The sequence below is a fragment of the Urtica dioica genome, chromosome 8, assembly GCF_054948205.1.
Source record: "Urtica dioica subsp. dioica isolate 48M chromosome 8, U.dioica_male_clone48M_v1_H2, whole genome shotgun sequence".
In the NCBI taxonomy this organism is placed as follows: Eukaryota; Viridiplantae; Streptophyta; class Magnoliopsida; order Rosales; family Urticaceae; genus Urtica; species Urtica dioica.
Window position 1 is genome coordinate 30035576 of NC_142763.1, and position 24529 is coordinate 30060104.

General features: G+C 35.9%; 4 protein-coding genes and 1 pseudogene across 4 annotated transcripts; 4 read left to right on the top strand and 1 right to left on the bottom strand.

Moving 5' to 3' along the window:
• Window positions 1–335: 335 nt before the first annotated feature.
• On the bottom strand, window positions 336–3141 carry LOC149389078 (adenylyl-sulfate kinase 3-like). Its single transcript, XM_089624421.1, has 7 exons — window positions 2810–3141; window positions 2399–2539; window positions 1947–2096; window positions 1706–1824; window positions 1519–1603; window positions 908–954; window positions 336–715 (listed from the first exon to the last, which is right to left on the bottom strand). The coding sequence occupies exons 1-7, from the start codon at window positions 3063–3065 to the stop codon at window positions 617–619; spliced, it is 897 nt and encodes a 298-aa protein (XP_089480547.1). The 5' UTR covers window positions 3066–3141; the 3' UTR covers window positions 336–616.
• A 2824-nt stretch (window positions 3142–5965) lies between these two features.
• On the top strand, window positions 5966–13966 carry LOC149389079 (uncharacterized; annotated as a pseudogene).
• A 481-nt stretch (window positions 13967–14447) lies between these two features.
• Window positions 14448–19740, top strand: LOC149389080 (DNA/RNA polymerases superfamily protein). Its single transcript, XM_089624230.1, has 14 exons — window positions 14448–14611; window positions 14701–14873; window positions 15313–15486; window positions 15749–15872; window positions 15981–16081; window positions 16174–16260; window positions 16555–16650; window positions 16774–16894; window positions 17292–17420; window positions 17639–17730; window positions 17895–18006; window positions 18129–18445; window positions 18561–18796; window positions 18891–19740. Exons 1-14 carry the CDS (start codon window positions 14542–14544, stop codon window positions 19009–19011), a joined length of 1953 nt encoding a protein of 650 aa, XP_089480356.1. The 5' UTR covers window positions 14448–14541; the 3' UTR covers window positions 19012–19740.
• A 417-nt stretch (window positions 19741–20157) lies between these two features.
• Window positions 20158–22350, top strand: PSP (3-phosphoserine phosphatase). Its single transcript, XM_089621489.1, has 8 exons — window positions 20158–20213; window positions 20296–20566; window positions 20699–20831; window positions 20951–21058; window positions 21233–21326; window positions 21420–21569; window positions 21686–21739; window positions 22011–22350. The coding sequence occupies exons 2-8, from the start codon at window positions 20344–20346 to the stop codon at window positions 22134–22136; spliced, it is 888 nt and encodes a 295-aa protein (XP_089477615.1). The 5' UTR covers window positions 20158–20213; window positions 20296–20343; the 3' UTR covers window positions 22137–22350.
• Window positions 22351–22943: 593 nt separating this feature from the next.
• On the top strand, window positions 22944–24430 carry LOC149389082 (uncharacterized). Its single transcript, XM_089623865.1, has 2 exons — window positions 22944–23496; window positions 23742–24430. The coding sequence occupies exons 1-2, from the start codon at window positions 23080–23082 to the stop codon at window positions 23919–23921; spliced, it is 597 nt and encodes a 198-aa protein (XP_089479991.1). The 5' UTR covers window positions 22944–23079; the 3' UTR covers window positions 23922–24430.
• Window positions 24431–24529: the final 99 nt, after the last annotated feature.

Genomic DNA, 24529 nt, shown 5'->3' on the forward strand with positions numbered 1-24529 from the left:
ATGCCATGTACAGTAGAGCACCGGTATCAGATTTCAAAAGAAAAGCTCACTGGATAATAATGAAACAGTGATCTTCTGTATTAAACATATTTTTCACCTTTAATCATAATCAAACTTGAGTAAAACTCACGACAAAATGACATCATCCATATTTTGCCTTATGTTTAGCATTTCGGGCCAGTTTAGGCTATTTATATCATATAACTCGGCAGTTTAAGTTAATTTCATTTTTATACCATCATATCAAGCTATATGAACTAATTGATTCTCAGGTTGTCTTAAGAGTACATAACAAGTTCTGAAACTAATTACATTGAACGTAGTCTAGTATGATATAGTAGAACCGACATTTTTATCTTATTCAACATTTTTTTCCACGTTATATACAACCAGGACTAAAATTTAAAGGGGATTTTAATTGTGAAATAGAAAAATAAAAACATTGATAAAAAAACAAAATACAGAACACCAGGGAACAATTTTGCCTCTATCTTTAGCTCTCACATGGAATCCACTGTAGCTTGGGGGATTAGTGATTCCTATATAATCAAATTGCTTTCCGAAAAGAATTTTGAGCACTGTGAAAAGGAAGGACAAGAGACCAGAAGTGTCAACCTTACGCATGAAGAAAACCCTTTTCGTTCAAGTAGGAGATCACTTTCTCGGCCATCTCACACGGGGAAGCCGATGTGTTTTCTTTGTGAGCTAGTACTATCTGATCAAAGCAAAACAAAAATTAGTCAAAAATCCATGTAAAGAGAGCATATAGTCAAAAAGCCGATGTGGTTCTTGTAATTAACTGGTCTTTGATCCTGTAAAATTTGCTGACTGTATAGCAACAAAGAGAGTATTTCGAGACTATATTTTCAAGCCTCGGTCTATTTTTTTACAAGGCAGTTGTATGTACCTCGCAATTCAGGGGTGACTCGTATGGATCGTCAATCCCTGTAAAACCTGTGAAAATTTATACAAATCAAACACAAGATGATACAATCTAAACTAATATAGCCTTTTTCTAGAATATCTAATTGTGTTACTTGGTTAGTCAAGTTCCTGATAAGGGTGGTGCTAATGGAACGAAGTGGAAATTTTGCAATGAGATGAATGGTTTCTTATCTCTCTCTAGTTTCTTTCTCTCTCTTCTAAAATCCTCTCTATTACCCTGTTAAATCCTTCAATTCTAGAAGTTCAGTCGCTCAAACAGTGAGTATCCTATTACAACTTCCAGATTATTGTCAGATTCGTAATGCAAGAAGTCCAATAACTCATAACAGAGACCAAAGCACCTAGAAATGTCCATATGAGGATTTTTGCGTTATTATTTTTTTGTCTACATGCAAGTTTTAAGTTTGGCCACAGACATTCTCAGAGTGAAAATCCTAAACTTGTAACAATATCGCACACTGAAATTTGAGTTCAAGCAGGAATATAAAAAAAAAAATTATAAATAATAAAAAGGTCAACATTTCTGAACAAGTAGTTCGCTTATCAGATATGGTAATGAGAATCCGAAATTACCTTTGATTTTCCCTGCACGTGCAAGCTTATAAAGCCCTTTCGGGTCTCTCTCCTCGCAAACTTCAATTGGTACATCCATAAAGACCTGTTGCAATTCAAATTTATTTTTTATACTAGTTTCACACATAGCTTTTATTTCTCTTGGGTAGAAATAATAAACAGTTTCAAACTGAGTAGTAGCTCTAACCTCGATGAAATCCCCTTTGGGAAGCAAAGCCCGGCAAGCATCGCGATCTCTTCTATACGGAGAAATCAAACTTGCTATGCAAATAACTCCAGCATCGGCAAAGAGCTTTGCCACCTCACCTGTAATTTACGAAGAAAAAAAAAACCATTAGCCAACTGAAGCTAACAATCCAAGAGTGACCATAGATAAAATTGTATGGATAGATATATGACATCAAAAATTAAAATAAGAAAAAACTTACCGATTCTCCTTATGTTCTCTGCACGGTCCTCAGCTTTGAAAGTAAGATCACGATTCAGGCCGTGCCTGACATTATCTCCGTCGAGGACATAGGAGAGTTTCTCATTGGACTGCAAAATCTGACTCAGTGCACAAGCCACCGAGCTCTTCCCTAATATCCGACTTCAAATGTTAAAACACAGATATAAATATATTCATTTCCACAAAGAGTTCTTCGGAACATGGTTTGATCCTTCCCAGTAAAACGCGGCGTGTTCGAATTCTGATCGCTTTTTTGATTTTACGCGAGATCAAGAACATAAAATTCAGGTCCCGCCGATGTAAGTTTATATTTTCGTTTCAAGGGCATAGAAACTTTGATTAAAATACTTCTCAAAACCCATCCAATATCCTTTGGACGCCAATCATATCAAACAATGGAGCAATATGGTGATTGTGAAAAATCAAACAAACCTGAAGCACTGAGACCTGTGATCCAAATAACACAGCCTTTCTGTTTGAGTAGCTTTTGCCTTTCAGCTTTTTGAACCGAACATTCATGCCACTTAATATTGGTTGAATTCCCAACACTTGACAACAAGCTCTGGTTTTTACCTAATCCGAATTCCAATTATAAAATAATTGTTAATATAACAAGCACCGTATTAAAATATATATATATATATATATATATATATATGTATATACGTGAAATTTGACAAATTCAAACCGAATTTCACATTCTCAATATAAAATTCTATGTTTATTTTGACCCAAAACAGCACAATTTTAATTGATCAAGTTAGAATTTTCTTTTTCTTTCTTTTCCCCGTAAATTTCTCATCAATCGACCAAAGTAAAGAAAATCGAGACAACGCAATTTACCCTGACTCGCAGGGCGTCCATTAGCGCTCAAATCCTCGTCGCTCAAGGTCGCAAATGTCGAACCCTCCGACATGGCTTTGACGACGCGGCAAAAAAACCTCGGGCTCGGACGACTCGCCGGCGAGGAATCGGAGAAGCTCAGCAGAGCGGGCCTCTTGCGAGAGCTCGAAGAGAACGACGATGGCGGTTCAATGGAAACGCTGAGGCCTCGCGTAGACGATCCTGCCACCACTGATTTCGCTCCAATCGCGAACATTGTCTCGTGGAATCGGAGAATATACACTTAATAAATATCGAGTAATTAATTAACTTACAAGATTAACCCTCGGAGAATAGGTAAAAAAAAAAAAAAAAAAAGTAAAGCGAAAGTATAGCCAAGAATACATAGATTTTGGAAATTTTCGTGGTGGTTATTGGTTTTCTGTTTCAGAAATATAAGGTGTCAAAGTTAGAGAGACTTTTTAAGCTGAGCCTGAGAGGCTTTGAGAATCGCGTCATTCTTGATTATGAATATGTTTATGGCCGTAATATTGTATAGTGCATGTTCTAAAAATGTTAGTTAAAAATTAAAATAAAATCCAAGCGTCATTCTTGATTATGTTTTTGTTTATTTATTTTTTTGTATGTGTTATCTTTGTTTGGTGTGTATGCTGATTTATAAATGTATATATTATGCGCAAGCAAAGCAAAGGTGACCTTTCTTAAAAGTTACAAGTTACAAGTTACAACACTGCTAAAATAAATTATATTTTTTCTCTTTTCTTTCTTTTTTTCCCCTTTTTTTTTATTAAAATATGGGCTGAATACATGCGGGCTTTTTCCATTAATAATGTCACGTCTAGATTCAGACGGATTATAAATATCACGGCTGCCAAAAAATAATGGTAATAAAGAAAAGAGATCCTCACGTTTTGAATACTCGCCAACCAGGCACACATCACATCACGTTTTATAATCTCCGAGGATCGGTAGAAAAAATATTACATGGTTATTGGCGGCAAAAATCCCTAAACTTATCCGCTGGATGCAGTTTGATTCTCGATCTTTTTTTTCGTCGGGTAAAATCCCTAATTTTATAATAGTGTTTCGCCGTTACTCCTCTGATTACGTGGAAGGCTAAGATGAAACATAGATTCAGAATGCAAATTTATTTTTCTCACATAATAAAACAACAAATAAAGTTTAAAATTTAAGAAGTTGAAAATAAAACATCAAATAGAAAAAAGCTCGATAATCTCATTGATGAGAACCTCGCTGCCTTTGCGATGAACGAAGCTCAAATCGTTGCGGAATTACGTGGGTTGCCTCAATAAGTCTTTGCTTCAATTTGGATGAAGGTTTGCGGTTTTGTTGTTGTAGGAAATTTTTGGTGGTTTTTGGATAGGTTAAAAGGAAGGGTCGGTTTGGTGTTTTTGGTGGAGTGATAATCGCCACAATAGTTTGTAATTTGAACTATTGATAAGATTGAGGGGGGAATGAAAGACGCCACAATAGTCTATGGAATGAAACTATTGATAAGTCTAGAACTCGAAGAACGCCACAAAGTTATTTGCCTTGATAAGTTCAACGATTTAGAACCTAAGAAATTAGAGAGTATTTTCTCACAAAAGTGTTTTCACAAATGTTCATTCATAATCTATCCATTACAAAATAGGTGCTCATGATTTATAGATTCATCAAGAGACTTTTCATAATCCAAAACTGAATATTAATGCATAAATTAAATCTACTTAAGCACAATAATAAAAGCTATAATTAAATTAATTGAGAAGAACACAAAACGTCATTTTGAAAGCCTAAACGTCAGAATTCGGCTTAAATCCCGAGATCCCACTTTGTGGGTCTTGTTTACTAGGTCGATTCCACTCAGAAAACACTATTCTTTTGTTCATTTCGGTGATCTCAACATTCTTGAAACTATAGCCCAGTTTGCCCTGCATCATTCTCCCCGTGTTTGACAGAATTCGTCCTCGAATTCGATGCATTCTTAAGTGGTGCGAATGAAGAATGACAATTTTGATGAACTCCAAAATACTCAATTCAACCTCAAATAAATAAGAGACGTCAACGAAAATTGTATCACCTCCATCGGATTGATTGATAATTGGAGAAAGAGATATCTTCGTGTCTTCCTCGTCTTTGTCAAAGATTAGCTCTTCGAAGATCGGATAGTCAAATATTGGCTCTTTGATGTTATATTTTTGGAAAATCAATTCGTCGTTGAATTCCTCGTCATGGAGCTCCTCGTCGTATATTGGATCACCCAATGGCTCAAAAAAATGTTCTTCATCTTCAACGTCGTCATTGAACACGTATGACATGGGGTAGTCTTCAACGAACCCAACAAAAAGTTGCATGATTCACGATCGTCTTCGGCTCTGATACCAAATGATGAGAACCTCGCTGCCTTTGCGATGAACGAAGCTCAAATCGTTGCGGAATTACGTGGGTTGCCTCAATAAGTCTTTGCTTCAATTTGGATGAAGGTTTGCGGTTTTGTTGTTGTAGGAAATTTTTGGTGGTTTTTGGATAGGTTAAAAGGAATGGTCGGTTTGGTGTTTTGGGTGGAGTGATAATCGCCACAATAGTTTGTAATTTGAACTATTGATAAGATTGAGGGGGGAATGAAAGACGCCACAATAGTCTATGGAATGAAACTATTGATAAGTCTAGAACTCGAAGAACGCCACAAAGTTATTTGCCTTGATAAGTTCAACGATTTAGAACCTAAGAAATTAGAGAGTATTTTCTCACAAAAGTGTTTTCACAAATGTTCATTCATAATCTATCCATTACAAAATAGGTGCTCATGATTTATAGATTCATCAAGAGACTTTTCATAATCCAAAACTGAATATTAATGCATAAATTAAATCTACTTAAACACAATAATAAAAGCTATAATTAAATTAATTGAGAAGAACACAAAACGTCATTTTGAAAGCCTAAACGTCAGAATTCGGCTTAAATCCCGAGATCCCACTTTGTGGGTCTTGTTTACTAGGTCGATTCCACTCAGAAAACACTATTCTTTTGTTCATTTCGGTGATCTCAACATACTTGAAACTATAGCCCAGTTTGCCATGCATCACTCATTCAAACTTCAAACAAGAGTAGAAAAGTTTCAAATCCCACAATCCTCCATTGACATCGATGATGGCCGAAGATCATCAGCGTGACAACGGCAACGATTTTGAACTCGAAGAGGAGGAGTACGCAGACCAAGACGAGCAAGAAGAGGATTTGACGTACACAAACCATCCCCAACAATGGTGGTCGTCGGTTAATGAGGCGTGCAACGATGTCGATCATTAAAATGAAGATTCTGAAGGGTTTAAGTCTGAGAGTGAACTTGAAAGCCTCCACAGCGATGACGAAGGTGAGACGATGATTAAGAAGAGAGAGTTTAACCCACACTCAAACATGGCTTATTTCAAATTCAGGCTAGGTATGCAATTTCCATCAATTGTCCATCTGAGACGTATGCTAAGAGAGGAGTTCATAAAGTTGGACAGGGAATTCGTTTATTACCATAACGATAGTACTAGGTTAAGGGCAAACTGCAAAGGAAATGGGTGCAAATGGGTAATGTACGCAAAGGTTCTTAATTCGGATAATAAGACAGTGAGAATCAATACGTTGATTGATAAGCACGATTGTGGGATAGTATTTGATAATAAGTTGGTCACCAGTACATGGCTTGCCAATCATTTTCTGGATTATTTTCGACTGAACCCGAATCTAGATTATCAGAGCTTCAAGGAATTGAGCGCTGCAGCAAAGTTCACAAATGTGACGAAGTCCATGTTCTACAGAGCCAAGAAGAATGCAAGACGAGTCTTAGAGGGATCTGTGAAAGACCAATACGCCGTTTTGGAAGATTATTGCAAGGAATTGAAGGCTACAAATCTCGGGACCACTGCTCTTCTAAAAACAAAAATGGTTAATGGCAAAAGAGTGTTTGAACGGGTCTATATATGCATGACGGCTTGTAAGGAAGGGTTCAATAGGGGATGTAGACCAGTGATTGGTTTTGACGTTTGTTTTCTTAAAAGGTATTGCAAGGGAATGCTACTAGCTGCTGTTGTTATTGATCCAAACAATTCACAGTTTCCTATAGCCTATGCAGTAGTTGAGAAAGAGAACACACAAACTTGGACTTGGTTTATGACACTCTTGAGTGAAGATCTTGACATTCATAACCCGAGTGTATTTACACTGATCAGTGATAGGCAAAAAGGATTAGAGAAAGCTGTTACAGACGTGTTCCCAGGAGCTGAAATGCGATTCTGTGTTCGACATCTACATGCAAATTTCAAGAAGGATCACGGTGGATTGCTGTTGAAACAAATGTTGTGGGGATGTGCTAGAGCCTCTACAGTTCCCGAGTTCAATAAAAATATGAGTGAACTTAAACAAGAAGATGTGAAGGCGTATGAGTTGCTGGCGTCGAAGGATCCAAGAGAGTGGACAAAATCTCATTTCAGAGACAATGTCAAGTGTGACATGTTACTTAACAACCTTTGTGAAAGTTTCAACTCATCCATACTACCTGCAAGAGACAAGCCTATTGTCACTCTTTTGGAGAAGATAAGGTTTTTGCTTATGGTTAGATTTGAGGCAAAGAGGCAAGTTGTACAGAAGTGGGTTCAGCCGGTTGGCAAACAAATTTTGAAACTGACAGAGAAGTATAAGAATGTTGCAAGGTTCTGTCAATCAACATTGACATGGAATGCAAAGTTTCAGGTTACTTTTATGGGCTCTGAAACGTTTATGGTAGATTTAAGGGCAAAGACTTGCACTTGCAGGATATTTCAGCTATCTGACATACCATGCCCGCACGCATTATCATGTATTTGGTCGTCAGGATTAGATGTCCATGACTTCACTGATGCTTGGTATAAGCGTGAGGCTTATGTGGCTGCGTATAGTGGGGTCATAGAACCAATGACCAGCCCTGATAAATGGCCTGAGCCTGGACTGAACCCTATTCTTCCACCCCCTGAACTAGGACTACATGGTAGGCCCAAGAAGAAGAGAAACAGGAGTAACGATTAACCAGCTCCAGGTTAGTTGTAGTTATAGTTATATTTATATTTTAGTTCAGTTATGTTGTATTTATAGTTTACTTCAGTTATGGTATGTTTTCTGTTTCTGCAGGTTTTGGTCCTTATGCAGATTATGCTACAAAGCATTCGAGGAAGGGTCGAGTGAACCACTGCAGTAGGTGTGGCCAAGCTGGACATTCACGAGTCAAATGTACCAATCCTCAATCTGAGAAGGTATGTGTTACTAATATAATTTTAGAAGACGTATGAGATTGACATGTGACTCATATAGTATGTTTGATTGCAGATGATTGTTAAGAAGAAGAGAGGCAGACCAATTAAAGAAAATCCATCACTAGAGACTGTTAAGAGAAAGGAGAGAATGAAGAAACAGAAAGCAAAAGACAAGACTTCTTCATCGCAACCAAATGTTACATCCGAGACAGTTTTATTTAGGCCATAGTACCAGAATTTAAGTTGCCTTTTGTACCAGAATATATAGGCCAAATGTATTTTGTGACCTGAATTTAAGTTGCTATTGTCACCTGAATTTAAGTTGCCTTTTATTTTAAAGATCAGTATGATTAGGCTGTAAGTTGTATGTGATAAACACTTTATAGCTTTTGACTACTATAAGAGAAGGATTTGTTATGTTATTCCTGATTTTATAGGATTGTTAAAGGCTGATAAATAAATTATGTGACCTGCATTTGTGGTAATTGTTATCTGTGCAGTAAAGTTTTTCATATTCTTCACCCTAGCTCTTGTTGTATGTTTACAGTGTACTCGTGGTAAATTTAGCAAAACCATTATTATTACAGAGAAGTTCCATACCAGAATCTGTTAATAGAAAATAAACATTGTCCTTAATACAAGTCAATACAATAGCATCATCAAACCAGACATCACAACCAGTCAATACCATTACCAAAACAAGCCGATACTAGTCAATACCATTACCAAAACATTACAAGCAGCCAGACATTACCAAAAAAAGCCAATACCAGTCAATACCATTACCAAAACATTACAACCAACCAAACCAGAAAATTACAACTAACACAAACAAAGCCACCATCAGAAACACATTTGCAAATAACACTCTTTTCAGCCAAACCATTCGAACTCGAAGTGAGACTATCTCGCACTCCAGCTTGTTCTTCTTGATTAATCCGGGAATGATTTGCTTGGCTCTAGCGCAAATTTCAGGGTCTTTCCAAAGGAAAAAAATACACACATCCTCATCCTGAGAACAGGAAGGAAAATAAAATTAACGGTACCCAACCTCAGAGGTTGAACTTAAAACACGAACAAATGGGTGATATTTTTCTTACATTTCCCTTCACGCATCTATAAAACCTCCTCCCGGGATTCGACTGTGTCCATGACGTCCACTCCACGGCCGGCAGACCACAGTAGCATGAATATCGCCGCATGTTCACCTCGTCCATGGGTTCGACTTCGTGATGTGAAGATGAGCTCTAATTCTTCCCAAATCGAGCTTTGGGAAAACTAGGTTTCATTTTGGGGCTTTTTTTTTTCTTCAATCGAATTCCATCAAATAAGAATTCCCGTATTTAAATGTATAGAATACATATTACATTTGATTCTTTTAATTTTGTTGCACACGATTTTGACACGTGGCAAACCGTTAAATGTAACTCTCAAAATAAGTAACGGCGAAACACTAATGTAAAGTTAGGGATTTTACCCGACGAAAAAAAAGATCGAGGACCAAACTGCATCCAGCGGATAAGTTTAAGGATTTTTGCCGCCAATAACCCTTACATTTATTTAAACCTAGACATTGGGTAGAAAACGTAACTTCATTACCATTGGGCACGGAATTTTGCTTTTAACGGGTAGGAATTATATTTCTTTCAGTGTTGATCGAAATTCTATTGATAATGAAAGGGAAATTTCTATTCCATTGGCGGAAATTTCCACTTCCATACATTAAAAAAATAATTAAAATCAATATAATTTCAAAGAATTAAAATGTAGTATTTTCTTTAAATAAGGACTAACGTATAAAAGTGAGAAATAAAAAATAATGTATTGAAAACGTCCTCCTTAAAAGCTAAATATAAATCTAATCATCAATGTTCAAACTTAAAAGATCGAAATCGAAATCCTACAGGAGATCGAAGTTAACAAACGTCTCTTGAGCTCGTTTATCATGTAGAAGCCAATCTTTTCCAACAGTTAATTTCTTCACCGTTTCAGGAGCTAGACTACATTTTCTATCATCGATAATGCGATCGGAGCTACTCAATGCGACCTCGGATGAAACAGTCGAGACAAGTATTGAGAGTACGTCATGAGCTATTCTAGACAAGATGAGAAATATGTTTTCGCGTTGTCAATTTGGCTAATTTGGCAATAGTAAAAACTAAAACGGCTAATTTTTATTGAAGACGGTGGTAATTATGGGCAAACGGATTGACTCGTCCGTCCAATCTCCGTCAGGTGTGCGGATTGGTCTTCAAACAGAAATTTTTTTATTGGAATAATATGTCGCATTAACTGACGGGCGAAACGTTTTTTTTTTTTGCATTGTACATCCAATCAAAAGATAAGTTATAGATATGTGTTGTTTTATCAACGTTCTAATCTTCGAGCTGAGAGATTAGAGAATCACGTCACTCCTTATTATCAATTTATTACCGTGATAAAAAAATAATGAGCGTCGTGTTTAATTTTATTTTTTTCAAGTTTAAGTCGTCCAATCATAAATTTTATGATTATCTTCTAAACTAGTGATTTGAGAAGCTGGTATAATGAAATTGTAAAATTATAGGCATCTACAAGTGTGCCTACAAATTACTTTTAGGGGATAAAAGAAAATTGGACCCTCTAAATGTAGTTATGGATTTTGGAGAAAGTTGCTGTAGCACAAAATTCTTTCAAACTTCTTTCTAAACTTCGAGAAAAACACTGGTCCAATTGTCGCCTTGGTCTATAGAAATTTATTGGGCATTTTTTTTTCTATTTGTAGCATTGATTTAAATTTACCAATTCAATTTGGATTAATGAAGAAATTTATAATATTTTTCTTATTTATTTAATTATTTTTGTAAAATTTTGATTATCGTACATTTGCTGTGTTTGTCAATGATTCATTATAGTTTGAATGAGTTTGGATATACTGTGATGACTTTGAGAGAGATGGAGAGAGAAACAACAAGATACATGATATATTGAGATTCAAAAATATAAATATATGTATAGTTTTCGATTTTGCAACTAATATGTATATATGTATACAAAATGAATATAAGGGTATAGAAAAAATCAGTAATATAAATTTAAAAAATTAATTTATTAAATTTGAATGCTCTATATCCAATTTTAGAACATTTAAACATTTATAAATGAGGGCATATACTAGTTGTTGATGTCAAGAAATAGATACGATAATTGTCTCGACGATCACATATATATACCGAACAGGCTCAATCTTATAATGAGTGTGAAGATCAGATTGTCTTTATATTAGACGAATCTCAATATAAGAAGTATAAATTACAAGGAAACTCAAAGTATTGGTGAATAAAGATGATAAGTTGCGCATAGTCAGTGTATTGTACGACATGAGTGTCCAGCCTTTCTTGTTGGGGGTCTTGTGCTTTTTATAGGCAAGGGTCATGCTGGACGTAGGTTGACTAATTCCCACATCTTAAACGGTTATTGAATAATCGTTCATATCGTGTGTGAAGTACCTGCTATAATAACTGTGGCCATTGTAAGTGTTGTTCGACTAGTCTTCTTCTATACCGAGCATTTCTCCGATATTTTTGGTTCTGCCTATCGATACTCGAAACTTAACTTATGTTCCTGGTCGTTCCTCACTTGTTACACCTCAAACTTATGGTATTCAGTGTTTCATGAATGTTCGATGTCACGATTATTCTAGTAAATTCTCATCATAACAATAGTTAAAAAAAAAAAAAAGATAACTCAAATTAGCAAGGGCAACTCAAAATTTGATGGATGTTTTCTTTTGTTGCATATTTTTGTATCTAAAGATGATTACTAGGGGTGTGCACGATCCGGTCCGATCTAAAACCAGCATCTAAATAGGACAAGATCATTTTAAATGGTTTGAAATTTGTAGATAGGACCGGACCATTTTAGAAAATAAACCAAACCGGATGAAACTGTATTAGACTGGTCCGGTCCGGTTTAGACTGTTTTAAACCATTTTAAATATCTTTATAATTTTTTTTGTACAAATTCAATTAGAAAATAGCAAAAAGATTTTTTTTTTTTTTTTTTGTAATATTTACATAAACATATACTAATTAAGATGTCCAACTCAAATTAGTTCATTCAAATGTCTTAAAATTATTTATAAAAAAACTTAAAAAATTAACACCGGTCCGGTTTAAACCGCGGTCTAAAAATTTTAAATCGGATCGGACCGTTTTAGACCGGTCCACAAAATCGGACCGGACCAAATTAGACAAAACCGTTTTAAATCGGACCGGCGGTTTAAAAAATTGGTCGTCCGATCCGATTTACAGTTGTTCAGTTTTTTTGCACACCCCTACTAATTAATATTAGTATATTTTATACATACTCAAGCAAACGATACGTGTTAAGTGATTAAGTCAATTCGAGTGGTGATTATGAAGAGTTTTTAATTTTTGTTACGGTGACAATAAAATGATATTTATTTCCATTTATATTCCTTTTTTGCTTGTATAATTATTATTAATAAAGCAACATGTTGAGTCGTTTATGTTAATAATGTCACATTTATCGTTTAGATTTGTCACTTTTAATATTATCATGTTCACCTAAAAAAATCATGATAATAATTTAACAAAGAAAAATTATATGGAGTAGCCAACTTGAAATGTTGAAATTGCAAAATAGTTAATGTTTTAAATTTTTTAGTAAAATAGTCAATTTATCTGACTGGCGATTGAACAAAGAAAACTCTACCGATTTTAGCCTCTTTTTTATTTTTATTTAATTGGTCTAATTTTTAAACGAGCTATGTGAATTAATATTTGGCAATTAATGATTTTGTTTCAAGTTTTTTAAGCAATCAGTTATTCAAAATCTAAAACCAATCTTTTAATATTTGGTATTATTCTCTCTTTCCTCACATAGCTCTCTATCTCTCTCAAACCATTACACCACGAAATATTGTTGTACCGTAATTACTGATCGCTGTCATAGTTTCTTTTCCTTTATATAATTTCGTTCCAACCCTTTTATTTATTTTATCTCATCTTCTCCCTTATACTAGTGGTACAATAATGAGGGCAATGTCATTATGTACAATCGGCACAACACCTAAGATTTTGATTGATTCTGCCACCACGTGCAATCAATTATATCAAACACCTAGGGTTTGGGATTTATGGATAACAACCTAGGGTTTGAGATTTATTGATTGACGAGAAATCAATGGTGAGATCGCGGACCATGGAGATTGAACAGTCCAGATCGAGGATCATTCGAGGAGATTCCAGATCTCATCCATCTAAGCATCGGTTTCAGCGGGCCGGTCCGTTATGTCTATCCTGAAGGTTCTTCCACAATCGGATCAGTATATTTGTGTTTATTTTTTGGTACATTAGGAAAATAGTCAACTTAAACGTTTGACATTATTAAATAGCCAACGTTTGATAAATTTTAGGTAAAGTCACTTTCATACCCAAATCTTAAGTAAATAGATTTCAAACGTTTGACATATATGAAAGTGTCTATTTATTTAAGATTTACATCTGAAAGTGACTATTTACTAAAATTTACCAAACGTTGGCTATTTAGCAATGTCAAATATTTAAATCGACTATTTTCTTAATTTTCTGTTTTTTTTTTTGGTAAATCAGGTTTATTTGTGTTAATATCATGATATATACGTATATATATATATATATATATATGTGTGTGTGTGTGTGTGTGTGTAATTTCGGTTTATTTTTGTTATTTTAGTTTATTCGTACTAATTTTGATTTATTTGTAAAAGAATTGGCGACTATAGGTCTCCGGTCGAAGAATTGGCGGCTCGAAACGGATCGGCGGTGGAGATTGGCGGAGAATTGCGCAGGTTTACTCGGTGTTGAAGATCAGCGGTGAAGATCGACTGTGAAAATCTCTTAATATTTCTAGAGCATTTTTTTAATCTATTAATCGAAGAGTTATCTATAGTAATGTTTTTCATTTATTTATTTATTTTTGTTGATTAAGTTATCTTTGGTAATCCTTCATTTAAATTTTTTTCTGATCAAGTGGGTTAATGTGGTTTATTGACTATTTCACAAAATAACCAAACATTGACTACTTTGAAAATTTTATACATCTGGACACTCATTTTTAGACATTAAAGTATACATTTGTCATAAACTGTGGACTTACAAGTATATAATTAACAATAATTGTAGATATATAAGTCTACAATTACTAATAAAAGTGTCAAAAAAATAGTTGGTATTATTTTAATTGAAAGTATCAAAGTTGTTATTAGTCAAGACAATTTTCCAAAAATAAAATAAATTATATTAGTATTTGGGGAATTAAGTTTGAAAAGAGCCCAAACAATTGCGTAGAGCGGACCAGAATAGCCCAATTATAAGCCTATATTTTTCAGGGCTTTGGGGATTTTTTGGCGCGCTCTCTCACTGATGGACATCGGAGAAATCAGAGAGCAATAAAAAAATCATTCCGATGGCGGAGAACGGCGAAGATGCTCGGCCATGGCAGTCCTACCACACCGCATACACGAACGCTAAAGCCGGTACGCTCGTTGTTCATCCATTATAGATCATTTCTTATGCGATCCTATTTTTTAACAATTTGTTTTTTTTTTCAAATTATAAAAAAAAGGCATGGACGGGGTTGACAAAGAGAGAGTGCAGAGAATAGTGTACGAGATGAGCAAAGGATCGAAGTACTTCCAGAACGAGGAGCGAAAGGAAGGTTTCATCCGCCAGAAGATCGACGCCATGCGAGCTCGCGCCGCCAAGCTCTCTACCGCCGATCTCTCCCATTACCACTCCGTAATTCCTTTTTCTATTTTTTTTATTGGATAGTACTAAGATTTATATTTGACTTTAAGATCAAGTTATTGTTATATGAGTGGAGAATTGCGGATCATCAATTGTGTCACCGCACAAACATGTCGATAAGCACTGTCAGAATTATCGGCGCACAAGGTCGAAACAAATTCGATTCGAATTTTATGAAGTCTGTCAGAATTTTTTCATCAGAATCGTTAAATAAGCTTAAAAGAAACATGGATTTGTCTTTACAAGTGTTGAAACCAAATAGAGGAATGAAAATGGAATTTTTTTTATCCGACTTTTACCAAATTTTGAAGCATAATTTGAAGCTCTTAGATTATTCAACCCTAATTATCGTATGGGTCGATATTTAAAAGTTAGGATATCTGATATTGTGGCTTTTTTTTATTTTTTATTTTTTATCATTTTACCATAGCTGGCGGAGAGAAGAATTATAGAGTTGGAAGCAGGGCGGAACCTATCGAGAGTTTGGGTACATGTTGATATGGATGCTTTCTATGCGGCGGTCGAAACACTTAGTAATCCTTCTTTGGATGGAAAACCCATGGCCGTTGGTGGTCTCTCTATGATCTCCACCGCTAACTATGAGGTATAATTTGCCTAAAATGAACTTTTATTATCTTTTTTCTTTTCATAATTGGTATCTCATTGTTCCTGGTGTTTCAAATTGTGCTGATATGGATTTGGAGATAAGTACTTGGCTGAAGTCTGCCAGAACTTAAGTGATGAGTAATTATGGAGGATGAGTTTCTTATGGAACATCCTAATGGAGTTTTATTCTCTCCTTAGGTTTAGAACTTAAAACTATGGCGTGAATTGAATTACTTGTACAATGCTTGCTTAAAATATAGGCGAGGAAATTTGGTGTCCGTGCTGCAATGCCTGGCTTCATTGCTCGAAAGTTGTGTCCGGAGTTAATTTTTGTGCCTACTGATTTCAAGAAGTATACCCATTATAGTGATTTGACAAGAAAAGGTTAGCTTTATGGTTTCTCCTTTAAGCGTCATCTTTGTTCAATCTCTCTACTAATTGCTAACTATCTTGATTATTACCATATTTTTTGTTTGTTTGTTTGTTTGTTAGTTTTCGAGAAGTATGATCCTAATTTCATGGCTGCTAGTTTAGACGAAGCCTATCTTGATGTAACTGAGGTTTGTAAGGAAAGAGGCACTACTGGTGAGGAAGTACGTCCAACTTAATTGTCTAATTGTATACCTTTTCCCTCTAACATTGTGTTTCCCCTTGTAATTTTACTATCACTTTGATTCTTCTGAAGATTGCCAAAGAAATCAGAGCCGGTGTGTACGAAGATACGGGTCTCACATGCAGCGCTGGAGTTGCACCAAACCGATTACTTGCAAAGGTTTTCACTAACTACTAACCGGCTACTTACGATGATTCCTCGAGGAACCTCATTATAGAATATTAAACCACATGAGTAATGTTGTCTGAATCACATTTATATTCATTGAGGAAGGTGTGATGAATGATGAACCAATCTAAAGTCCACCGAGAACAGGCTTTTGTTGTTTTTCTCAAATCGATTTTCATAGTGTCGTACCCCCAGAAGTTGATAAGATCCTGTGAAACTTAATTGGTTCGGTCGCAGTCCTATAGCACGTTTTGTACATATTTTGTTGTAATTTTTTATTTTCAGGTTTGCTCCGATATAAACAAGCCGAATGGGCAGTTTGTTTTGCCAAATAACCGGTTGGCTGTGATGACATTTATATCTTCACTTCCTATCCGGAAGGTACAGTAATTCGTTTAGAATCAACGTTTTGAAATTGTGGATCGTAAGAAATTTACAATATGTTTAATGATGTTTCTTTAATGGTAACCTGTCACTAAAACTCATTGACTATTCTGTTTCCAGATCGGAGGCATTGGGAAAGTCACAGAACATATGTTGAGGGATGGTCTAGGAATCAGTACATGCGAGGAGCTCATTCAAAAAGGCAATTACATCTGCGCGCTGTTTTCACACTCCAGTGCAGGTTCTAACCCCGTTATTGCATTCCTGATTCTTCCAGCATGAAATAGAATTCATAGAATAAAATCAGAGGTATAAATCGAAGCATGGAAGATAATCACGAAGAATTCATAGAATGTGAGTTGTATCAAGATATCCTCAACCCATGGTTTTCATCGAAGAAGAACTAATATCCCTTGAATCGAAGTTTGAATGAAGTCATATATCACTCTACAATTTATCCGTTTATTATCTGGGATTGTCATCAAACCAAATTGTTGACGATTATATAGTTTATGAATGAACATCAGTTGATAATGGCATACATTTTTTCATATCAGCATTCCATAATTTTTTTTTTAAATTCTATTCTGTACCATATTGATATCTTTGATTAATATTCCATTGACAATCTAATGCAGATTTTTTTTTCTCTGTGGGACTTGGGCTTGGAGGGACAGACACTCCAGAAGTCAGGTCTCGAAAAAGTATTAGCAATGAGAGGACATTTTCTGCCACAGCAGACGAAGCATTCTTTTACCGTAAATTAGGTATATGGTTATTAGATGTCTATTTTGAATTTAGTTTTAATTGGTGGCACATACAACCTGGAGTTCTTCTCTCTCATAATATTGATTAGTAACTTCTATATAATTCTTTCTCATCGTTTTCATTTAATCTGTAGACTGATAGTACTACACCCTTTACTTATCTCAAGAACTCCCTTGATATTTCATCAAAGTAAACTTTGTCTACTCTTAATTTGCAGAGGAACTTGCAGAACTTCTATCAACAGACATGAACAAAGAAGATCTTTGTGGGAAAACATTAACACTTAAAATAAAAACTGCCTCTTTTGAGGTAAACATGGTTGTTTTTTTACAACTACCAAATGAGAGTGTACAATTTTGTGTTCTTCTAACATATTATATATCTGTGATACATTATTATTTGAATAATAACTCATTATACAGTGGATGTGCATTGGATGCCATGAGCTCAGCTGATATTCATGTCATCTACAGGTTCGAACAAGAGCTGTGACTTTGCAAAAGTATATTTGCTCGTACGATGATATTTTGAAGCATGCAACAAAGCTTCTAAAGGCAGAACTTCCAATCTCATTGAGGCTGATCGGTGAGCGTTGTGCACAGATTTAGATTCATTTGTGCATTCATTTCAAAATCTGAAACTTCCCTTAGCATGTACATATATATAACATTTTAAAGGGCCTCAATTTTTTAGTAGTTTTGTTTCAGGATTGCGAGTCTCTCAGCTGAATGAAGACAAGGATGGAGTTCCTACTGATCCAACCCAGAAGACTCTTACTAACTTTATTTTATCAGGAGACACCTTTATGAAGGATGTGGACAATCAGAGATCCGTTGGCTCAGAAACTAGTGACGGATACACAAATGATGAAAAATCCGACTTTTCATTCAAATCTTACGAGCCACGCGACAATCATAGAGATCATTTGGATCACAATGAAAACAGTGATAAGTGCGCCTTCAACAATAATCCCGATTCAACCGAGAATTTTCACAATTCCGTGAACGATGCAACTTCAGACAAGGTGGGAGATTTTTTTCGGTTTAGAAGCACCATGTAGTGGAGAGTACTACTTTCATGTCAAACCAAAAATACAGTGAAAGTTTTGAATAAAATGTTTCTCGTTTTTTGCCATGCAGGTCGAAAGCAGAATCCAGAGTGGAGTTGGCAACGCCGAAGATGATGAGACAGCCACTTTGTCCAATCAGAGTGAGGTTTTTTATTGGTTGAATGAGTACAAGTGTTCCATATGCGGAATAGAGATGCCACCGGATTTTGTCGAGGAAAGACAAGAGCACTTCGATTTTCATCTCGCAGAGAAGCTGCAAGAGGAAGAATCTAGCAATGGCTACCGAAATTCCCTTCTAAGGCATAGGTATTATTATTTACTTGATTTCTTTTGTATTATCTCATAAATTATTTAAAGAGTGAAGAAAGCCCCTTGTAAATCATTGTTTTTTTTTCCTCAGAGCTGTCAGCAAAGATCAAAATCTGCAAGAAAGTAAACGGAAGAAGCCAAAGCTGTCTCCAAAAGCAGGAAACCACATACCAATTGACCAGTTCTTTGTGAAGAGAAATCGGAGCTTGTAGCTTTGCTTTGTTTCTCTCAGGGTATGCCTCCAAAATATTATTTAACGGTACAAAAAAAAATCCAATAATTAGAAATGCCCGTGAAAATCCTGAGAAAAGTTGCCGGACGTCCGTGATTCCGGGGATTTATAACTATAGAAAATAATGGAATTGCTCTTGAAATTCCAGCGATGAGACAGCCGGTAAAATTGGAATTAAGTTATGCGTTTCATACCCAGACAGATGGACTGAGCGAGCAAAATTGAAGTACTAGAATATATGCTTCGAGCTTGGATTTTCAAGGCTTCCGTGACTTCCAATAATCTCGGTGTTGAAAGCCCTGATACCAAATTTGGGCAATATCAGCCACTTACATTCTAATCTTTGGTTTCTTGTCCTGTACAGTGACCGTAAATAATCCTGCCTTGTGCCAATTATGTAATAGAGTTATGTGTTTGCATTTGCGAATTTGCTGACAACAATAACGTGTACTATAATTTAAACAAAATGTAGTTTTGTCTACCAGTCCCTAGTTATTATTCTTTTTCTTTTTTTAATGTCTAACAAAAAAAAAAATAGCGTAGTTTCTGTTCTGTTTTATGTACTAAAAACATGCAAAATTGTTACGTGTGTGGCAGTCTCCCACTATTTTCTTGTGGCATTTATACCCGGCCCATACGCAGTGTTATTATTTTTTTTTTTTTTGAGGGAGTTATTATTATTATTATTATTATTTTCTTCTATGTGAGCTCAGTTTTTGTTTAGTGATTATAATTTCTGCAATTGATTTGGTTTATTTGTTATTAACATTTACATTCATTGCAATAACTGTCGTTAGATTCTGTTTCATTCCATGAAATATTACGATGCGATCAACAATATGAATTATAGAAGTACAAAAAAATATACAGTTTTCTTTTTTTACTTTTTTTTTTTCCTTTTTCTGCTACCAATTTTTAGCGTTCTCGTAATATGGCTCTCTAGCATCGCTTTCAAGTTTTCAGATAAATAAATTAAGTTAAATTAAATGAAATAAATAAAATTTGTGAAGAAAAAATAATTCGTGAAAAAAAAAGAAAGGAAAAAGAAAAGAAAAAGAAGAGTATTATTAAAAAAAGAAAAGAAAATCAGTTGAACTTCTAACCCAAAACGACAGTGAGTCGAAGTACGAGAAAGGAAGCGTGTGTCTTCAGGGGAATCTACTTTTATTGGATCTAAAAAAGGTTGGTGGAGAAAGAAATTATTCATTTTCTTCTTTAAATAAATAAAATAAACTTGGTCGATTCGATGACAAGAAAATCTCAGTAACAAGTTAAATCCGACTGGAATTCTCGGAGCGAAAGGTATATTCCGATGGAAGGGTTGCTCGTAAAAGGCTCTTCCCAGATCGTCGGAGCTCACTCACACCCTCGGCTTCTTCGTCTTCGCGCTCTTCCATCTCCACTGTCGCAGAAATTCGCTCCGCGTCCGCACGGAAATCGCCTGAGGATGAGCTCATCCGATTCCATCGCCGCTTCCGTACGGCCGTTGGAGACCTCGACGCCCAGTCGCTACAACAACACTCAGCCCTCAAAAGGTTCGTCTTCTTCTTCCCGAATCTCACCAAACCTTCTAATTTATCTAACAAACGGCCTCGATTCGAGAGAATCGAGGATTCGTAATCGGCGAGCGAGTCTAAAGATTTTTTCCGAGCGCGCGTGATTTGCAGCGATTCTGGAGCTATGGAGGAAGGCCAGTGCGGTGTGCTTCGACGTGGACAGCACTGTGTGCGTGGACGAGGGAATCGACGAACTCGCTGAGTTTTGCGGAGCTGGAAAGGCCGTGGCCGATTGGACTGCCAGGTTTTGGCTCGTCCTCACATTTCGTCTGCTTTCTCTTCCATGATTGTTTGTTTTTATCTCTCATTAGTTTTCTACTGTTTTTTTTTTTTTTTTTTTTTCTTTTTTTCGAGATTTTTCAGGGCGATGAGCGGTTCGGTGCCTTTCGAGGAAGCCTTGGCTGCCAGGCTCTCGCTCTTCAAACCTTCCCTGTCTCAAGTTCAGGAATTTCTCGAAAAGAGACCACCGAGGTATGTATGTATGTACTGATATAATTGTAATATTGGTTCTTATTGGATGTGTTGGAGAGATTGGAGTTAGAAATTGAAATTCGTCTCTGCGATGAGGTTTCCGGTTCTGCGTGGTTCTGAATCAAAAGTTTAATAATAGTACTTTTAAGAGTCTTCGACTGTTTCACCTTGCAGGCTTAATCCTGGTATTGATGATTTGGTGAAGAAACTGAGAGCCAATAACACCGATGTTTACCTGATATCAGGAGGGTTCCGTCAAATGATCAATGTACTTTACTAGACGATGAGATCATAACAGAGAATGAACTGATTTCTATGCACTTTCTATGTGTTTATTCTAATTGTTTATATTCATGTGAAGCCTGTTGCATCGCTCCTTGGCATACCGACCGAAAACATCTTCGCTAACCAACTTCTCTTTGGAAATTCGGGGGAGTTTCTTGGGTTCGACGTTGACGAGCCTACCTCACGGAGCGGTGGAAAAGCAAAGGCAGTGCAACAAATAAAGGAGGTTGGTCTACTGGATTTTGTTTTTCAATATATATATATATATATATATATATATATATGTTGTTTGTTGTCCTGAGCAATTCGCTTGCGAAGCTGATTGAAGTGTTGTTCTTTTAGGCACACGATTACAAATCCTTGGTCATGGTTGGGGATGGAGCGACGGATCTCGAGGTATGTAATGATATAGAAAACATTAAAGCTCCAATGCAGCAATTTGTTTCTTTCTTGGCATCCTTATACGTGCCAGCAAATTTTTGGGTTTGAGTCACATGGAAGTACTAGAAAGTAAAAAAAAAAAAAAAAAAAAAAAAAATTGTCAAAAATGATTACCAAAGAAAAAGGATTTTACTATGTATCGTATGGCTCTCTGTTTCACTTTCCGATTTTCCAATAGATTTCTTGCCTTGAATTCTTTTTCTTGTTTGTCTTCATTTATCGATAGGCTCGTCAACCTGAAGGCGCTGAGATGTTCATTTGTTACGCTGGAGTTCAACTTCGCGGGACTGTAGCAGAAAACGCCGATTGGCTTGTTTTCGATTTCAAAGACCTTATAACTTCTTTGGGTTAACTTAATCTGAAATCCCAGCTATCTCATATACATATTTATTCTTCCCTTTTTGCCTTCTGGTTTTGTAGAATAGAACTAATCTTATTTGTTTGTGAGGTTATGTCTCTTCTTTCTTTACAAAGGGAAGTGTATAAAACTTCATTTTTTTCTCTTCATAAAGTTGATCAAGTCATTTATAATAATGGTGTTTCAATCGCAGGCGCAGCAATTTTTTTTATTTTTATTTATTATTTTTATTTTTTTTGTTAAACTCAATAACGACTCAACTTTGTTCTTTAGCGTGCATAGTCCTTCGTTATTAATCCGCTCACACTTTTCACTGATTTAATAATACTATATAAACCAGAAACGTTTCTTGATGATGTAAATTCATCGTTACCAATAATTTGTTTTATTAAATATTTGTCCAGGTATTATTTTAAAAAGAAACATTTTATCATTGATTCTTAAGCGCTATTATTTCCGCTTGAAGTCTATACTACTATTCGTTAATTGTAAAAACTTTATTTTTGACTTGCACACACTCATTGCTCTTTCACTCCTAGTATCCAAGTAAATAAAAACAATAAAATAAATGGTTTATTAGAAAAATAGCTAATTTAAATGTTTGCATTGTTAGATAATCAATGTTTGATAAATCTTAAGTAAATAATCACTTTAAATATAAATCTTTAATAAATATTCATTTTTATATACCAAACTTTGATTATTTACTTAAAATTTACTAAACATTTTACTATTAAACAATATCCAACGTTTAAATCGGCTATTATTCGAATTTTATATTCACTCGCACGGCTAGGTAATAAAAAAAACATTCCAATAAATCAACCATAGAAGGTTACGCAGATGCCACGTGTCCAAACTCAACCTCCAGTGAAGAGATAACTAAATCGCCATGCCCAGAAGCCAGAAATAATAGAAGGTAGGAAGGCATCAGAGAATGGAAGCACCGTCGTTGTTGAGGAGTCCAACCCCAAAACTCTCACTCGCAAGAATTCAACTAAACGATTCTTCTTCTTCTTCTTGGCCGAGCATGTCGGAGATATTGGAAAGCTCGCGAGCTCAGAAGGTGGAGCTCACGCTCCGAACCCTGGGACCGTTGTTCAGAATCACGGCCAAGAGCGTGGAGACCGGCAACGAGCTGGGCCGAGCCGAGGGGATCGTCAGGTTCTGGCTCGGAAAAACCGTCCTCCATTTGGACTCCATAAGGCTGAAGAGAGAAACTCTGGCTATGAAAAAGTCTATCTTCGGAATCGGAGTCTTCATCGGAGCCGTCGCAGTCCGCCACGGCTACGATTCCGGCTGCCGCACCGCCCAGCTCTTAGCCATCAACGACTCTCCTCTTTACCACCAAAAGGTTAGCTTAGAGTAGTCGAGGTTTTTTTTTTTTTTTTTTTTCTTCGTGTTGTTTGGACTTTGGATTGAAGAAAGTGTAAGTCTACTATATAACTGAGATTTCATTTTCTTAAAGATTATACCTTTTTTCCCCTTAAATTTTTATTGATTTCTAAACGCTTCCAAGTTCCAACACAATAGAGAATTTTCAATTTTGATTGTTGAAACCGGGTCCCAAACGAGGATTGATTTTGTGAAAATTTTCAGCTGGTGAAATTCTACAGAAGGATTGGGTTCACGGAGGTGCGTGAAATTACGGGTTCGACCCTCGGCGACCTTCCTCACTTGCTGGTCTGGGGCGGAGTCGGGACTCGAATGGACGCCGATATCGAAGAGCTTCTGCTGAAATGGTGTTCCAGATTCAAGCCCAAGCCAAAACCCAAGTAATGTAATCAAAGAACGTTTCTTTCTTGACAAGTCTCAATAAGATATCTATTATTATTATTAAACTAGGTTCCAGAGAAAAGAGTAAATGGTGAGATGACAAAGAACTAGTAGAAAACATATACATTATCATTCACAAAAAGGACTATGAACAAATATTGGTTCACTGCTCTAACTAAATCTCTGTAAGTACAAGCGAGGTGAATATATGTGGGGGGTTTGGTTACAGCAGCGAAACCCACGAATCGCAGTGTCTCAAGCTTCCCACGATCATCCATTAAAGCCCTCATAGTGGTTGCAGAGAAGAGATAACCCGTGATCCTCATCCTATGATCGAATGCAGGGTCTGTTGAGAATGATCGTCAAATATCAAATCCATTCGAGATCTTCTTCTTCTTGTCCACATAATATATACAAATATGTTTCCCTCGCTGATTTCGTCTACGGAATACCCTTTTTTTTTTCGAGGGAATTTGCATCGACATGCCATGTTGGGAATTCAATTCTCGAACACCAAAAAGTTTGGTAGTTAACTCAAAAAGTTTTTTGTTTTCTATTTTCTAATTTTTGTAGTTGTATTGAAAAACTGTTTTGTAGTTGTTTTCAAAAAG

What these genes read in the sequence shown, in the direction of transcription:
- LOC149389078 (XM_089624421.1), bottom strand. Translation starts at nt 3,065, where the DNA reads ATGTTCGCGATTGGAGCGAAATCAGTGGTGGCAGGATCGTCTACGCGA. An exon ending in AGAGAACATAAGGAGAATCG is followed by an intron (nt 1,825 to 1,946) that starts GTAAGTTTTTTC and finishes CGTAAATTACAG; the next exon opens with GTGAGGTGGCAAAGCTCTTT. An exon ending in CCAAAGGGGATTTCATCGAG is followed by an intron (nt 1,604 to 1,705) that starts GTTAGAGCTACT and finishes GAATTGCAACAG; the next exon opens with GTCTTTATGGATGTACCAAT.
- LOC149389080 (XM_089624230.1), top strand. Translation starts at nt 14,542, where the DNA reads ATGGCGGAGAACGGCGAAGATGCTCGGCCATGGCAGTCCTACCACACC. An exon ending in TAAAAACTGCCTCTTTTGAG is followed by an intron (nt 17,731 to 17,894) that starts GTAAACATGGTT and finishes TGTCATCTACAG; the next exon opens with GTTCGAACAAGAGCTGTGAC. An exon ending in AATTCCCTTCTAAGGCATAG is followed by an intron (nt 18,797 to 18,890) that starts GTATTATTATTT and finishes TTTTTTCCTCAG; the next exon opens with AGCTGTCAGCAAAGATCAAA.
- PSP (XM_089621489.1), top strand. Translation starts at nt 20,344, where the DNA reads ATGGAAGGGTTGCTCGTAAAAGGCTCTTCCCAGATCGTCGGAGCTCAC. An exon ending in CAACACTCAGCCCTCAAAAG is followed by an intron (nt 20,567 to 20,698) that starts GTTCGTCTTCTT and finishes CGTGATTTGCAG; the next exon opens with CGATTCTGGAGCTATGGAGG. An exon ending in GGTTCCGTCAAATGATCAAT is followed by an intron (nt 21,327 to 21,419) that starts GTACTTTACTAG and finishes ATTCATGTGAAG; the next exon opens with CCTGTTGCATCGCTCCTTGG.
- LOC149389082 (XM_089623865.1), top strand. Translation starts at nt 23,080, where the DNA reads ATGGAAGCACCGTCGTTGTTGAGGAGTCCAACCCCAAAACTCTCACTC. An exon ending in CTCCTCTTTACCACCAAAAG is followed by an intron (nt 23,497 to 23,741) that starts GTTAGCTTAGAG and finishes GAAAATTTTCAG; the next exon opens with CTGGTGAAATTCTACAGAAG.